At 39.6% G+C, this 17,765-nt stretch overlaps 1 protein-coding gene across 6 annotated transcripts in view; it reads right to left on the bottom strand.

Moving 5' to 3' along the window:
* Positions 1–17,765, bottom strand: part of APP (amyloid beta precursor protein) — a 265,110-nt gene that overhangs the window by 53,272 nt on the left and 194,073 nt on the right. For all 6 annotated transcript variants that reach the window (XM_025872545.2, XM_025872550.2, XM_025872556.2 and 3 more), the window contains 2 exons: positions 8,798–8,926; positions 7,838–7,937 (listed from right to left, as the gene is read on the bottom strand). In XM_025872545.2, the coding sequence (XP_025728330.1) occupies positions 7,838–7,937; positions 8,798–8,926 (229 nt within the window). The remainder of the gene's footprint in view (positions 1–7,837; positions 7,938–8,797; positions 8,927–17,765) is intronic.

Raw genomic sequence — 17,765 nt, 5'->3', positions numbered from 1 at the left:
CCTGTTTCTGACTCAAAGTCCAGAAGTCTCTCTCTGAATGGTGTTTTGATTCATAGCCAGTCAACATTCCTTTGTACACCTGCCTCATAATTTGAAATGGGTTAGTGGATTGCTCTCTTGTTGTCAATCGGGTATGTACCCTACTGTCTACAACTTACTTTCTCAAGCGGCCCATCGTATATATGACAGGAGAACAGTTCACAGAAAGTAATGGGGTTCACTAAGGGAATACACTGCAAAATTTGTTTCTGAGTTAAACAGCAAGAGGCAAATTAACATTCCTCCATACTCTGTCTCACATACAAACATTCATCTCATTGCCAGTTAGTCTTTGTGGAAATATATTTCAAAAGTAATTTCAATTTCAATGCATCTCTATATTCAGGCTGGCAGATCTACTACACTTTTTCCCTCCTCTTTCAAAATATGAACCTTGAAGGCAGCTGCTTGTGAAAGGTAAAATAACCAGCTCATCTTCCAGTCTAAAATCACTAGCTTTTCCCAAGACTCTACCAAAAAAAAAAAAAAAAAAAAAATCAAGACATACCTGCTGTAGGGTTCTACGCCAGGAAGTAGCCTAGCAGCCACTGCTGTGGTCAGGCCTCACTTTTCAATCATTTTTAGTTACTAAAGGTTTCTTTTTGGATTTTGATTCAAATTACAGGGCCATACATAAGAGCTGGTGGGTTAAGAAAGGACTTGAGACCCATACTGGATCGTCATGGGAATCGGCAGAGCTTGGTGTGGGAGACCAAGTTCACCCACTTGGTTGAGGTGTCCACACACAAAGACAAATAAGAGAAATGGCATGAGAACAGATAAAAACTACTGATATGTCACAGTCATCATGATTTAAGGAAAAGCAAAATTTGGAGTAAAAGGTGACAGCTGGCTAAATTAATTTTCCTTACCCTCCAAAATGAGGTCAAAATGGAATCATTTCATAAAAATGAAATACCCTATGATCCAGCAATTTCACTTCTGGGTATTTATCCAAAGAAAATGAGAACACTCCTATGTTCACTGCAGCCTTACTTATAATGACCAAGACATGTAAACAACCCACGTGTGAATGGGTGAATGGATACAGAAGATGTGGTATGCACGCGTGCACACACATGTACACATTCATTACATACAATGGAAAATGATTTAGCTGTAAAAAAGAATGAAATCTTCTCATTTGTGGTAACACAGATGGACCTTGATAGCATTACCCTAAATAAGTCAATCAGAGAAAGACAAATACCATATGGTCTCACTTATAGGTGGAATCTAAAAAACCGCATACTCATAGATACAGAGAAGAGACTGGTGGTTGCCCGCAGCAGGGGTTGGGAGGTGGGCTAAGTGGGTAACAGGGGACAAAAGGTATAAACCTCCAGCTAGAAAATAAGTCATGGTGACATATAGCGTGCTCACTATAATTAAAACGCCTATACTGCATATTTAGAAGCTTCTAAGAGAGCGGATCTTAAAAGTTCTCATGACAAGGAAAAAAAAAACTCTCTTTTTGTAACTCTGTATGGGGACAGTTGTTAACTAGACTTATTACGGTGATCATTTTGCAACATATACAGCTACTGAATCATTATGTTGTTCACAAAAAATAAATTAAATAAATAAGCGAAACGAATGGGTCCGTTCTGGAAGAGCAACTCTCTTGCTAAGAGGGGGACAAAGATAATACATTTAGAGGTAGGCAAATAAACACTGGTCATACCTGTAATTCAGGTGACTACACTAGGGAACATGAAAAGAAGCCTGGAGACTATCCTAAAACTAAAGAAGGACCACGTCTTTGGTAATTAATGAAACAAATGTTCTTGTTTCCAAATACTTAAATCAGCTATAAAATAATAAATGGACATACATTTAAAAGCCATTCCTTATGCAAAACGAAAAGCATGGGTCCAATAAGTTGACAGCTGTCTCTCACTTTCTCTTATGATTGATTTTCTCCTTGATGTTCTTCCTTGACTAACAATTATACATAAGGATACTTAGAATTCTCAGTAGAAATGAAGGTTCCATTTTGTTCTTTGGCAAATGCTATAAATATTCTATTTTAAACTTAGACTACTTTGGATTCATTAAATCCCCAAATCAGTAGGTTTGTTAGGGGCAGAGAATGGAAACACTGTCTTTGAAATAAGCATGCTGAATTTTCCCCGAAGAGTAGAACATTTTATCAAGAGGCCATAGTAAAATTGTAATAATAAATTATAAGCATTCTTTCACGAGCACAAGTCCCTTGATCTCCTGCCACATATTTCACTCCTACCCCATTCACTGTGGATTTATTCAGTCAGAGATCCTTCCAACATCTGGTTTATAATAATGCGTGTTTTTACTAATTTTGAATGCTAAAAGAAAAAAAGCCCAGGGTATGAAACAATGATGCCTTCCTTCCCCTTTGCTTCCTACTGCCTTTCTCATAAATTGGTCATTACAGCATTCTGTGAGATAGCCATCTTGGAACTGTGAGCGCCAATATTTTTAGCCTTGAGGTAGCTGCAAAATGAAACACTTTGATAAATAACCTCAGTGCTGATAGAAAGGGGAGAAAAGAATTCTTTTAGCAAAGATTTAAAGAAGATTACAAAGGGCATAAAACCCCAATCGTTTTTGAAATAGCAATGTGACAAAGCAAAGGGTGAGCTGAACGGCAGGGACGAAGGGATTCTGCTTTTTGGGAGGGTTAAAAGACAATTAAAACAGTATGTGGACACAGAAGAGGATGCACATTTCCTAAAAATACTTACTCTATCATTTGCTGAATAAAAAGGAAAGTCCTAAACAGCTATTTTAAATGAATAAGGGGACTTCCCCCCCCTCTATAAACAATGCCTTAAGCCTTTTCTTGCAAGGGAACTTCATAATTTGCGTGGAGGTAACTTTTGTTTTTTAAAAAATGGAAAACATGAAGTAATATATGGCTGTGCCTGGGAATTTGCACATAATAATTCTAACAGAACTGAAGAATTATTATAAAATAATAAAAAACCAAGCTTTCATAAAATAGAGCGGTTTTGATAATTCATACTTACTGGTGAAGCAATCAAATAAATAGTCTCAGACTCTGACAAGACAGTGAAACCAGGCAACATACTTAATAAATCAAGTGTCAAGTACGTAAATTGGGCAGATAACCAAATAGCAGAGGGTCATGGAAATTATATAGGACAATAATGGAAAACGTTATTAGTTACAGTATTAGAACTGTGCTTTATTCTTTTTGCTACCTTTGCCAACTGCACCCATTTTGTTGGCTTGACCAATCACAGCTGTAGAGAATGCTGTAGCCGAGGAAAGAGATTTGTTTTGTGCAACACTGTTAGGTGCTAAGGAAGGAGCTCAGGGTGGATCCTTAGGGTTACGAAGGAGTCCACCTGATCAGCGTAAGTGAAGGAGCATCTACCTTGCATCCTGGGGATCTGCTTCAACCTTGTCGACAATTACTAATACGCACCAAGTACCAGGTCCTCTGCTGGATCCTAAGGATGCAAAGAAGGCCCAGACCTGTCCTGGAAGAGCTCACAGCATGCGGGGTGGGTGGACATGTCAACTAGTAATTAAGTACCAAGTAAAGTACGGTATTAGAGGTCGATACAAGGTGCTTTAGACACTGAGGTTCAGCAGAAGGAAATTCCACCTGAGAGAGAGGCAGAGAAAGCATGAATTCTGGACTCGGGTAGACCCTGGGTCCAATTCTGCTATCATCACTTCACGATCTGTAAGGACAAGTTAGCAACCTCTCTCTAAGGTTTGGTTTCCACACCTGCAAACTGCGGGTGCTATCACTGAATTCACCAGAGTTGTCACTAGCTCACAGGCTGCACTTGTGTGAATCACAAGAAAGCCACGCTTCAAGCGCGACTAGACCCAACCTCCAAGGGCTTGCTTGGCTCTGTGAGTGAGATGCAGAACGTCAGCTGCACTTTTTACTTAAACCACCTGCCACATCTATATGTGGTAGCCCTGGACCTCAAGGATGAATGTTCATAAAGAACTTGGACCGTCAACATCATCAGTAACAGATACTCATTAGTTTGCTACGTGGCTGTCACTCACACACCAGCTTGTGTCTCTCGCTCCCTATGCAGATTAGCCAAGGTTTTATAGGAACGTGGGTCTTTCAGTTGGGTATTGAAGGATATGCCACTTTTTTAAGCAAGGAAGAACGATTTACATGTCTTGTGACTGGCAAGAAATCATGGCTGAAGGAGAGGAAGGTGTCATGGAGAAATACTGGCCAAGGGGGAGGTCCCATACTTGAGACTGCAATAGGAATTAACTTCAAGAGGGATGCAGTCATTGCTTCTTTATATACACTGACTAGAGTGTGGGAAATGTGTGGGATATTCTCATAGTCTGGGATATGGGACTGGGATTTAGCAGACAGGCTTTTTTTTTTTTTTTTTTTTTTTTGGTAGACCTAGGGATTTGGGATTTACTGGAGTCAACAGTGAAGTAGCACAGACAGATGGGATTCCTCAGGAAAGCACAGTGGTGAACGAGGCCAGCACCGAATTCCCTGGCATGATGAATTCTACTGTCTGGTCAGCTACCCTTTACCGTTCTCACCAATTTCACACCAATTCCCCTTTTTGCCCTTCCTTCTTTCTACTGTGGCTAGCTTCTTCCTCATTTTTGTTCATAACAGAGAATTCTATGCTAATGGGAGTAAAAATTTTCTGAAGCAGATACAGCTATGTCACTAAAGATACCAGCAGTCCCTGAGACTAGAAAAACCCGTCATCTCCTGAGCACCTGCTACCCTGACCTAATACAACTACTGTATTTTCCTATAGGTGTTTTATTGCATTAAACATGTCCGAATTGCCTGCATTTATAAGCACAAACTTTTATATAAAAGGCATGCATTTGTAGGTACTTCCAGATCTTGCTGTTTTGCCAGTGGACCGGAACTTCAGTATCCTCCTTATTTGCACAGAACTGACTCTAAATCTAAAGTTTGATTATATAAAAAGGCAAGTCAGACTACTGACAAAGACTATCTGAAACTATTAGAAAGAGTACAAAATGTAAACTGGAAGAAATCTGTGAAGATCCTATTCAGAAAGGAATTTAAAACAAAATAAAACAAAAGAACAACCCCAATAACTTCTATTACAGAAAATTTCAAACTTTTACAAAAATAAAGAGAATATTACAGGGAACTCCCACTTTGCTTAAACAAATTAGCACCCATGGCCAACCTTATTTCAACTATAGTCCTCCTTTATTTTTATTTTTTTAGAGATTTTATTTATTTATTGGACAGAGAGAGGCACAGAGAGAGAGGGAACACAAGCAGGGGAAGTGGGAGAGGGAGAAGCAGGCTTCCTGCAGAGGAGGGTCCCCGATGCGGGGCTCGATCCCAGGACCCTGGGATCATGACCTGAGCCGAAGGTAGACGCTTAATGACTGCGCCACCCAGGCGCCCGTACAGTCCTCCTTTAAAAGTGAGTGATTTTGGGGCACCTGGGTGGCTCAGTTGGTGAAGTGTCTGCCTTCTGCTCAGGTCATCATGCCAGGGTCCTGGGATAGAGTCCCGGGGGGGGGGGGGGGGGCCCTGCTCAGCGGGGAGTCTACTTTTCCCTCTGCCGCTTGTGCTTTCTCTCCCTCTCTCTCAAATAAGTAAAAAAAAAAAAAAAATCTTTTAAAAAAAGAGATAAATAAAAGTGAGTTATTTTTAAATGTTCCTGCAAATGAAGAACAATGTAAGATAACTAAGCTCAATCCAGAAAAGGCGTTCTCCCCAGGGTCCTCTGTTCTATATATAGCTCTGATACTGGGAGCCCTAACGGTAGGTAAATAAGTCTGTTCATTAGGCCGACTTCTCTTTCTATAGGAAACAGCCATTTAAAAATGGAGGCAAAGAAGATTTTAAAAAAGATCATCTTTCAGGATTTGATATCTAGTACATTTAGAATGACAAAAATGAAAAAAAAAATAACATGCTCTTATCCAAGTTCATAGTTGAGGTTTTCTTTTTCTGTAAGAAAAACATTTCCATGATTCTAATTTATCTGAATATTCTTCCGGTCACTGAGATCTGAAGTTCACTGTATTGTCCTATTTTGGGCATTTTGTTAACACCCAAGATATCTGAAGCGCCATCTGTTCTGTGGAAGTGTGACTTATTAGTGGCCACTGTCTTCAGCACTTATTTTGCTAAATAAAAAGCTCTGATAATTTAGTGAGAAAGAGTCAATCATAATTGGTCATTAACTTTCTAGTGCTTTGCAACGGCTTATTTCTCTATAGCCTGGTATTACTAACACTATCTCAGTTGAAGACACATAGGAAAATAACCTTGTTAAGACAGGTTATCAGGCAAAAATACATTCATCTAGAAGACCTGAGCTCCAGGTTGTTAAGAGTGATGATTTTTGTCCTTTCTTAGACTGAATGGAGAATTTTCTTCTACTTATTTGAAATACAGTATTTTAAAGGTTCCTCACAGATTTCTACCCCCAAATATAGGTAACAAGAATATTCATTTCTTACAGAAATGTAATTGAACGAAAGATTAATTGGCAAGCCTGTCTTCAGTCCACGGTATAGATGAAACACTCTCCTGATGATCCTCTTAAGATCTTGCTCAATGCTGAATTCCTTCTGAACAGAAGTTTAGATAACATTATTATGAAATTTCTTTTTCAAGCCTGTAGCCTGAAGTATACTTGATTCCGTGTGTTAATACACATTAGGAGCACACCATCATCACCTGATACATGCCAAATACTTGACAGCAATACAAACAAATTTATAGGGCAGTACTGAATTAGAAAAGACAGAGTACATGGCATTGGCACGAGATGTAAAAAGCAAGCCAAGGGGTGTTTCAGGCACTTCAAAAGAGGAATTCCTGTCAGGGGTGTACGCATCTACAACATCCGGGGTGTTCTGCTTTCAGATAACCTGCATCCATTTCCAACTCAATTAATGAAGGGCAGGTTTGTTATGGAGAGGGACAGATTGCTTATTTCCTGACAGCTTACATACCGAACCTCTGGGATGCGACATACCGAACCTCCAGGATATGTACGTTTCTTTTATGATGAAAGATTCACTCACGTAACTGCTGCCTATGTGCTTTTATGAAGTAAAGTTAAACAAATATGGGCATTTGGGGGGTTTGTGGAGACTTACATTATGGGATGCTCTGCTCCCTTTCCAAGAAAAACAAAAGCGGGGGAACTTATTTATATGAACTATGAAACGTGGCAGGAGAAGTCGGGACATAAAAGATAGCATGCAATGTCAATTTCCTGGTTTTGAGAACTATTATAGTTATGTAAGGTGTTACTATTGAGGAAGGGGGGTGATGTGTATACTGGACTTCTCTGTACTGTTTTTCCATGAGTGTTTGATTATTTCAAAATAAAAGCTTAACGAAAGAGTGGGGGAGGCCACATATTTCATGACATTTAAACAACAACATGGCTCAGAGAATACTCATGGCTATTAGGAGGGGGGCACCAGAGAAAGGCACGTCACTGAAAGTAACAGTAACTTCGAAGTCAGACGACAGACAGTTTTGTGCTTTTGCTCTGCTACTTAGGAGATGGGTGTCACAGGCAAGTACATTCCTTAAATTCTAAGCCTGAGCTCCTTCATCTATAAAAGGAGGAAACCATCCCACTCATGAGGTGATGACTTCCATCCCCCAAGAGTTTCACTGTAAAAGGGAATGTGCTCTTTCTCCTCCCACAGATCAGAACGCTGGTGATTCCTGCTGCAGACAAACCCTCAGGTGGCTGATTTTTTTCTCCAACAGGAGAAGAATATGTTTAAATGCTTGTCATCAAGAGAAGAGCTTACTTACCAACTTCATCCTGAATCTCCTCGGCCACTGCAGGCACATTGTAGAGCAGGGAGAGGGACTGGTTCATGCGCTCGTAAATCACACGGAGATGCGTCATCACCTGCCATAAAGGGCGACAGCTCCAGGTAAGTCATCTTTGCAGCAGGGGAAAGCTGTTTTCCTTACCGAGCACCACAGACAGATACAGACTTCCAAAATAAAACAGACAAAATGCTGCTGGAACGTGTGACCTGAAAGGTCATCATTTTCTTGTTCTCCCATTCTCTATTCTCGAACTTTAGAGCTGCTTTAAACTTCCCATTGTATTGTATGCTTGCAGCCATAATTACAAAGCCAACTGAAAAGAGCATTTCTGATTCCTAATATTTAGGCTCCCTAAATAGCCCCTAATGCTCTAAATATTTCAGTTTGACTGGAAATTCCTTTCATTCTATCTATCCATCCATCCATCCACCTATCTATGTTTTTATTTAAAATTCTCCTATTTAAGAAAATGTAAAATTTCAGATTGCCAGAGGTAGATCTCATTTGTCAACCTTTGGGGATGGAAATAAAACACATGATTACAGGGCTTCATTTAGGCTCACATTATATCCAAGCACTGGGGTAGCAGAGGAGTTTATGATCACCTGTCACAAGTTAGTTGAACCAATTTTAGAGGTTCTGGCTGACACAACTTTTGTCTTCTTCACTTCAATCATCAGAGTTTTGAAGGGTTCCTAAACAACTGGCAGCAGTACACACTTAAGATGTTTATATTTCTCATTATTTTCATAAATCAGAAAATGTCAAACCACATGTTGGTTGAAGACAAGCCTTTGGAATTTACCAGGTATTAAAAAACTCTTGCTATAAAGGTAAAGTGCCCACAAGTATGCTGGGAATACCTACAGATCTACCTCAAAGGGCAAGCCCACTAGACTGTCCAGACTGTGTATGATGACCACATTCTGTGTTTACCTGGGACCGGATCTGAGCGGCTTTCTTTGGATCCACCATGCGTACATGCTCAAAATGCTTTAGGGTGTGCTGCCTGTCTTTCTGTTCAGCACGAACATACTTCTTTAGCATGTTGAACACATGACGAGGCTGTTGCGGAAACAAACAAACAAAAAAACCTTTCAGTTTTGTGCAAAATATTACTTGTCCCAGGGGCTATGTATCAGAGGTCCCACTAACTCATTCCATAAAGTGGAAGGACTGTGAGTCATCTTTTTGCAATTCTCCCATTGCTTTCTGAATGGGTAATTACTTAGTTGATTGGCCACTTTTCATTTTGACAAGAGCATTTAGCATTTGACATACGACTGTCCCTAAGCAACATTTTCTTTTTCAACGGCAGTATTCTGCTACAGAGAGGTGATTTTGGATCTGTCATATTCAAGTTCGGTCCTTCCCCTTTTCCCACCCAAACACATAGGAGCAGATACAAGACTGCATTTCTACACGCATAGTCTTCATGGATATCTCAATGGTAATGCTGCACAAATAATCCCACCACCCGTGAGCATATAAAAATATAATAATCAAAATGAGAAAAGTAATAGACAACTTAACCATCACTCATTTTTAGGCCAAGGGATAAATGCTAAGCTTTAAGACACAGTACACTTTCCTAGGAGCAAGGCCAATGTGAAACTGTAGTTATTTTACTTTGAAATTTAATTAAATTCTTTCTATGCCATCAGATTCTAATTCAGCAACAATTACGTTTCTTTAGTGCTTCTCTTTTTTTTCTAATTGGTTCTATTTCATTTTTATTCTAGTCTTTCTTGAAAACATTCATCCTAATAAAAAAGGACAAAAGCTCCTTTGTCTCAAATGTTTCTATTGCTATATGTATTCTACTATGTGATTTTGTAAAACAATTTCCAAAAGCACACATTTTTTCGTCACTAAAACAAGCAAACAAAACCCTATGAAAGTTCATGTCAGGAATAGAATTTTGGCCATTTGGGCAAACCCAGTTATTATTAACTAGGTCATGGGCACCTTGAAAGCCAGTTGGAAGGTGAGGAACTTATTTCCAGAGATGGTATGTTGGGGGTACGGTGAAAGCTGTAGTATTTTATGGGATGTCCCTCCCTTTCTCCTTTGGTTAACTCAGGGGTCACCTCCCTGACATCCCAGGTAGAAGAGGTATCCTTTTTTTTGGTGCTCCCATGAAAAGCTATGTATATCCCCATTATTGCTCTGAACACAATCTATTAAATTATTTACGTTTCTGACTGCTTTCTTCAACTGTGAGACCCTTAAGGGCCAGATTTGGTCTTTATCAGGAATCATGGTACCCAGTGCCTGCCTCATAGAGGGTGACTTGCTTAATTTATGCTTTCCACAGGTCACATTCCTATACTTAAGAAAGCAAATATCCACAGATAAAAGAAAATAAACCTGTGCTCCTGGCTTTATTCCTTTCACCCTACAAGAAATGTGCTTCCCCATAATTCCAAAAAAGGCAGATATCATGGCTGGAAACCTAGCTTTTGGCAACACATCATTATAATTCTCATTTGTACTCTGATATCTAGTTGAACCTACAAATCAGAGAATGATCTTTTAAAACCTAAGAGAAGAAAAGTAGTAAAAGAGATAACAGTTAACAAGCTACATCAATTATATCTATTTATTTAAAAGACGACTGGTTTAAAGGCAGGCTATTATTGAAAAGTAATGAATATCTTACATGCAGGATTGTGCAGTCAGGAAATTACATACCCCTGATCCTTGCTTGTTATTCGACACCGAGGCCTATAAAATTCTCCTTCTAGTGCTATTACAATGATACCTCCAAGGTCGGAGGTATCTAGTCATGACGTCCGTGCTCCTGACTGGCTTTATGTGCTTCCTTAGTTGCCCTATTTCACTTTTTTCCCTTGAAAAGGCTTCACTGTTTTGAGGAAAACAAATTTTTTTCTTTAAAGAGTTCACATAAGCAAAAACACTTCAATTCAACCTAAGGATTGCTTTCATCCTGTCTATCTGCGGCCAGTCACCTATGAACGTTCCTCTAAGGCATTCTGTCCTGAAATGATGGTTATGCCCAGTGGAGTGTGTGAGCCAGAATGTAAAGGCTCCACACTGGCCTTGGCATTACTGTATTAAATCTAAATCTCAAATTAGAGAATGGGGAGGTAATTTCTGATAACTAACATCTGGGTCTCCCCTTTTTTCTTCCACTATCACCAAAAACAGCATACATTCCCACTTGCAAATTACTACTGTTAACATCAATTTTATTGTTTATTTATTTATTTATTTTTAGATTTTTCTTTATTTGACAGAGAGAGAGAGAGAGAGAGCGAGCACAAGCTGGGGGTGAGGCAGGCAGAGGGAGAAGCAGACTCCCCGCCGAGCAGGGAGCCCAAAGTGGGGCTCGATCCCAGGACCCTGGGATCATGACCTGAGCCGAAGGCAGAGGCTTAACCGACTGAGCCACCCAGGTGCCCTGTTAACATCAATTTTAAAATGAATATGACAGTCCCCAAATTATCTAGGCCTCAATTTTCTTTTCTGTGCAATTCAGATAATAATATTTTTCATATAGAGCACACTGAGTATTGGAAATGTTCTGATGGGGCACCTGGGTGGCTCAGTCAGTTGAGCGTCTGACTTCAGCTCAGGTCATGATCTCAGGGTCTGGGATCAAGCTCTGCATAGGGCTCTCTGCTCAGCAGGGAGTCTGTTTCCTCCTCTCCCTCTGCCCTCCAACCACTCCCCCACCCCGCCACCACCATGCTCTGTCTTTTTCTCTCTCAAATAAATGACTAAAATCTTAAAAAAAAAAAAAGTTCTGTGTTAGCTACTCAGGGCAATGCTCAGTTCACCGCAGGAACACAATACACATTTATTTCTTCCACTCAGTCCTGGCCTCCAATGCCCACCCTTTTCTTTCCTCTAGGCAACAGCAGTTCAACACTTACTGACTGCTTATAGAATGAGACCATGTGTTTTATACATAGAAACTCACCAAATCTTCCCATCAACCCTATGACTGGGGTTTTATCGTAGATAAAACAAAGCACAAAGAAGCTAAGCTTGAGGGCTATGTGGCTAGTTACACAGCTAGTTACAGAGCTAGTCCCTGGGTACAGTGAGAACAGGTAATCCAACTCTGACTCCTAAGCCTGGTCTCTCAATAGCTATGTGATCCTGCCTTTCAAAGAAACTCTAACATGGACCAAGCTAAAGACAATTCCAAAAAGGAACTTACAGAGTTGAAAACAAAGAAATAATTGAGTGGTTAGAAACGAGTCTGTTCTAGGAGTCCTTGCCTGGGCATCTAGTGTTTATAAGCTCAGATAATATTCTTTGGGGACATGACGACACCCGCTCTCTTCACTGTGCAGAAGGCCATCCAGATTTAGCTTATTCACTCTCTCAATTGCTGTCCTTGGTTTCCAGCACTCTACTCTGCTTTAGCTACTGTGTCAGATGTGGGGTGGTAAAATAGCAAGACAGGACTGTCCTTGGTCAATCTGTTTAGGATTACTAGAAAACGAGGAAAGGTACTATAGTTAAAAGTTAGGCTTTTGTGACATGTGTGGATTCTAGCTCTAAATCCACCTTCTCATCTATTAAGACGGATAATGGTGAATGTGGTTCACATGTTTAAAACTGCTTAATACCGATATTTTCTTCATTTCAGAAATATATTCCTAACTTCCCACATCAAATCCCTAGAGCTTGACAATAAAATGGTAGCACACCAGGATCTCATGATTCCCCAAGCCTCCACATCTCTCTCCCAGGGAACAAAGCTCCTGCCAGGATAATGAGCCCTAAGAGCCCATTGTAAGCTGTGATCTCATCAGTGTTTGTATGAGCTCAGATACACATTGTGTGTGTCTAATACAAACATCAGCCTTTTTCTTCCTAATGTCTATGCCTCGGGACATGAGACAATTCAGGAACACATTACCATACCCCTCAATAAGTGAATTACATGGTTCTGCTTGGTTGATTTATTCATGCAAACACATTTCTAAGAATCATGCTTAGAAATGAAAAAAAAAATCAGATTAGCTCTTATGGAGTAGGCAGATAAATCATACCAAATAAAATGGTGGTTATGTCTACATCTCAGCAACAAATACTATTTTTAGGTAACAAAGAAAAACAAGTAATTGTTTTTAGCACTTTTAGCCGGAATACAGAATTACCAAGGCTTAAAACTAGTTATTTCTAGTGGTGTCCTGTACCCACGTACTATAGAATAACAGGGACTCTCTTATGGTGTTTTATTTCATTATGCTAGGGCAAGGGTCAGTTTCTTAAAATTTTAATTAAAAAACACAGTAATATTCACAAAAGAATAAGAGAAGAAAACATACCTGGGATCTCTATAGAAATGTATTCCCTTAAAGTAAATGTATTACTATTGTCACAATAGTTACAGTTGAGACAAGATCGTTCATGTAATTAGAAAAATGAGCGTAAGAATTCAGTGGTTCAAGCACACTGTTAGTAAGCAGAGTTTAAGAAACATGTTTTTAACCTCAATGCATATAATTTCAATCATTCTCAAGTCTTTAAAATTTCTGTAACGAGTAATAACTTTTTTTCCTGCCAAATTTCCCCTATTTTACAATTTAGATAATGTATGTATTCATATTACAACCTGATTATACTGGCATTGGATGGCTAATCTTATTATTAAAATTTATAGCACAGAACAGCGAAAATAAAAGGAAAAGATCTGCCCCAGGGGGACTAATTACATCCAGTTCTTTTTTATTATCACTATTGTTTGAGTGTTTACCCCATAATAACAAATTATCTATTTTGCATCTGATATAACACTTTTCAATTGGCACTAAAATTTCTTCACTATTCACACTGCATTCGGAAAAATCATTTCAAAAAGAATTTCTTAAAGGATTATGGCTGGGCATTACTAAAATGATTAGATTTCTTACTAAAATGGATTAGACTTAACCTAAAATAGAAGATTTACCTTTTGGAACATTAACTGTTTCTCTTTCTTGGAACACGAGCATAGGTTATCTCTAGCCACTGAACAGTTCCTGGCACAATTTGGTTGCTAAAAGTGTTTGTTAATTAAATGAATGAATAACCTAGAGCTGAATGTGATTTCACAAATAGTTCCAGTAGCAAAATATATCTTTCCTGGTATCTGAGTTGAAAATAAGCATCTCTCCACTAAGATGCATTCCCAACTTTCATGAAACATTGATTTTCCAGCCCCACTTGATCTATCGATCCAGAGTGCTGGATTCCTTTGGGAAGCATATTCAAACTATTATCAGTAAGAATTCATTTCATCAATTTCAAAAGATGACATAGCTTGTCTTCTTATAGCTTGGGTTTTGATGTCAGTTTTATATAAATAATTTTGAAGGGAATTTCATGGCCTTTGCCTATGTAATATTTTTTAAAAAATTAATTTACCCTGTTCTCAAATGTATTGCCTTTTCTTTTTTTTTTTTCTTTAATGCAATTTCATATGTTTGGTGTTCCTGGGCTTGGGGTCAGTCACACACATTTAACTGATTCAATGTCAACTGTGTCTGAACGCATAGCTTTTAATTCCACAGTTCACGTGGGAGGTATATTAAAACATGACTAATTGGCCCTATTGTTCCATTTTGTAACTTTAGGCTTGATCTAGAAATCTGGCATCTTATCATAATAGACACCTGTGTCTTAAACCATTTTCTGACAAGAGGGAATTACATGTCATGAGCCTTTAAAGGCTCTGAGTGTAATCCCACCAAGGAGGAAGAAATCTATGTGCTGCCGAAGCGAGCACTCAAGGAGGAAGAAATAAATGAGTCAGTTTATGAGGAGCACCTTAACCTTTCCAGGTCACTAGGGACTTATTCAGAAAGCCTTCTCTGGGAGCAGTAAATTGCATCCCAGTGGTTTCCAACCCTGTGACCAGGAAAGTTAATCACCTATCGAGAAAACGCCAATCTCTCCTGTTTTCCCAAAACAGGTTCAAGGCTGTTATTTTCATAGTTCTACGTCTTGGAGTTCAAGAAATCTTTTTTTTTTAAATTTTTTATTAAAAAAAGGATTGTATTTATTTATTTGAGAGAGAGAGAGAGAAAGAAAAAGCAGCAGGGAGCAGCAGAAGCAGAGGGAGAAGCAGACTCCCCGTTGAGCAGGGAGCCTGATGCGGGGCTCAATCCCAGGACCTTGAGATCATAACCCGAGCAAGAAGGCAGATGCTTAACCGAATGAGCCACCCAGGTGCCCTGGATTTCAAGAAATCTTAAGCATATATAAATGCAAAATGTATACAACTTCTGTGCAAGTTTAAAAAAAAACAATCTTAAGAGTTAAATCTTCATCTGCTTGACATGGTCTCAGTTAAGTTTATTTTGCCACTTTGGCTCTCAGAATTTCAGCATTTCATAGGTACCCCCACTGTTGTTAAGAAAAACCTGGAGGAAAAAAAAGACATTCAGGGAAGCATCCACGGGAACCTCTGGATCACAGCCGTGTTCATCTTTAGAGCTAGGAGTTGAGCTAAATTTTTAAAGTTCACTGCAAAATTCATCCATATTTCTTTCTTCAGAAGAGCACATACATGGTTTCTATAGTTAAAAAAGTGTGTAAGAAGGCCAATGACAATCCTGTGCCAAGTTGAACCCTGAAGTCTTGAAGCAACTGAGCAAAGGACAGATTTCTTGTGACTGCCCCCATTCAGCGTGTCTCCATGTTTGATAACATTAGATAGCATTAGAATCACCCCTTCCTGGCACATCCAGGTAACTGCTTTGCCTCTGGCCTTGTGCTATCATAGAACGTGGCGACCCCCAGGAGAACAGAAAGTCGTCTTTCCAGCCCTTCCCTCCTCCACAGGGAAGCAGATGACTTCCTGATAGGGACTTGGCAACAAAGCCTCCATATATTCTGTCGTAACAACATATTCTAGCTAGTTTTTTCTTAGGGAGGAAGATATCTTACTATTTCACAATCTCATTTCAACCTTCCATTAATCTTTTTTTCTAATATGGCTAACAAAAGCTAGAACAATCCCAATTGTGAAAGAGAACAATTAACCCCAATTTGCAAATGAGGGAGGAAGAATCCTTTTCACTAAGCCATGTATTCCAAGTGATAGGTTATATAGATGGCAAACCTGGGAATTAAAGACAGGTGCTGAAATCTATAAAATATAGATAATAAGAATGGTTTTAATTCTGTCATTCATAATTAGTGACCTCTTGTTAAATCTGGTGGTTTTTTTTTTCAGGATATTCTGCTAGTTCTCAGACATAACTGATTTGGGGTACTGTGACATAATAAGGAATGTATATTTAGTATCTTTCTCTAGTCCTTGACACAGAGCTCCTGAAACTTGTAATTTCCTGAGTGACAAGGGCACCTTTTGTCAGAATATTCAGTCTTAATCCCTGGTTCCTGCCACAAAAGCCTCTAAAGACCCTTGAAGTGATGAAGAGTTGTCTCTGGTACGCTAACCCAGTGACTCTTGGAGGATGGTGGCTGGTTGCTAGAGGGAGGAAGCCTGTGATTAGAGGTCTGAAACTTTCGGTCCCACCCTCTGTCCTTCAGGCGGGGAGAGGGACTGGAAATTGAGTGTAGTCACCAGTGGCCAGGGAATTAGTCAGTCTTGCCTACCTAATGGAGCCTCCATAAAAAACCCCTCACAATGGGGTTCAGACAGCTTCCCAGCTGGTGAGGACAATGGGGTATCAGGAGAGCAGCGGGCACAGAGGGAATGCAAGCTCCTTCCCCCCATACCTAGCCCCACGTATGGCTTCCATCTGGTCATTCCTGAGTTACACCCCTTATAATAAGTTGCTAACAATAAGTAAAGCACTAATCTGTGTTCCGTGAGCTGTTCTAGTAAATTATCAAACCTAAGGACGGGGTCATGGGAACCCCTGATTCATGGCTGGTTGGTCAGAAGGAAAAATGTGTGTTGAAAAAATCTGATGTTTGGGATTGGTGTCTGAAATACGGACAGTCTGATGGGACTGAGCTGAGCCCTTAACCTATGGGGCCTATGCTTACGATGGGTTGTTAGTGTCAGAATTACTTAATGTGAGTGGAAAAAAAACTCATACATTTGGTGTCAGAATGTTGAGAGTAGAGTTACACAGACCACAGCTATAAATCAGTGAAGACAGCATACAGGACTGGAATTCAGGACCTGACCCAAAGCCCAGGATCAACACTTTTGGGCCAACGCTAGCATACACTGGATAGAGAGCTCAGACCAACTGAGCTGAGGGCAAACAAGGGCCAGAAATCCCCTGGACTTGCAGGGCAGGTCTTCAATTCTTTTCTAGTCAAGCAGTGAGCCAAGCCGAAGCTCTTGATGATGAAGAGATTAATATAACTCAGAAGGCAAAGCCCCCCGAGAGCTGCAGAAGAAACCACTGACAAAGGATGCTTGAAAGTATACAGCAGACCTTTGAAAAGATTTGTCAAACGGTCTGATCACCCGTCAAACGCCAACTGTGACACAATCTTGACTTTTTAGAAGAGAATTACAGTAATATGTTTTAATTTTGCATATTCATACTTAAGTTTTGGCATGTTTGCTTCCCACATCCTCTAACTGGTTACACCATGCTCAGAGATAATGGACATTTATATTTAATTTCACCTTCTCCTCACACTCCCGCTAACCACAGTGCCTTGACCTAGTGGAAACATTAATGTGAAAAACCTTGAGACAAAGCTTATATGAATACAAATGCAATTTAGGATTTTTAAACTAATCAGTGGATGAGCTTCACAAAATAAGTGAACTCCCTGAAACCCATGTGTAATTCTGTGTGTGTGCCTACGTGTTTCTTGGGAGAAGATCCCTCGTTGCTATCTGTTCTAACAGGGTAGATGTCTATAACACCCAGCAGGCAATAGCCTGTGGATCATTAAATAATGTGCTATCACGCATTTGTCTATAAAAATGAAAGATCTGTTTTCA

This window comes from Callorhinus ursinus, unplaced genomic scaffold (genome assembly GCF_003265705.2).
Source record: "Callorhinus ursinus isolate GAN/ISIS: 27379988/994484 unplaced genomic scaffold, GSC_fseal_2.0 scaffold1, whole genome shotgun sequence".
Taxonomy (NCBI): domain Eukaryota; kingdom Metazoa; phylum Chordata; class Mammalia; order Carnivora; family Otariidae; genus Callorhinus; species Callorhinus ursinus.
Note: the sequence above shows the minus strand (reverse complement) of the source record. Positions and strands in the feature narration are given on the sequence as shown.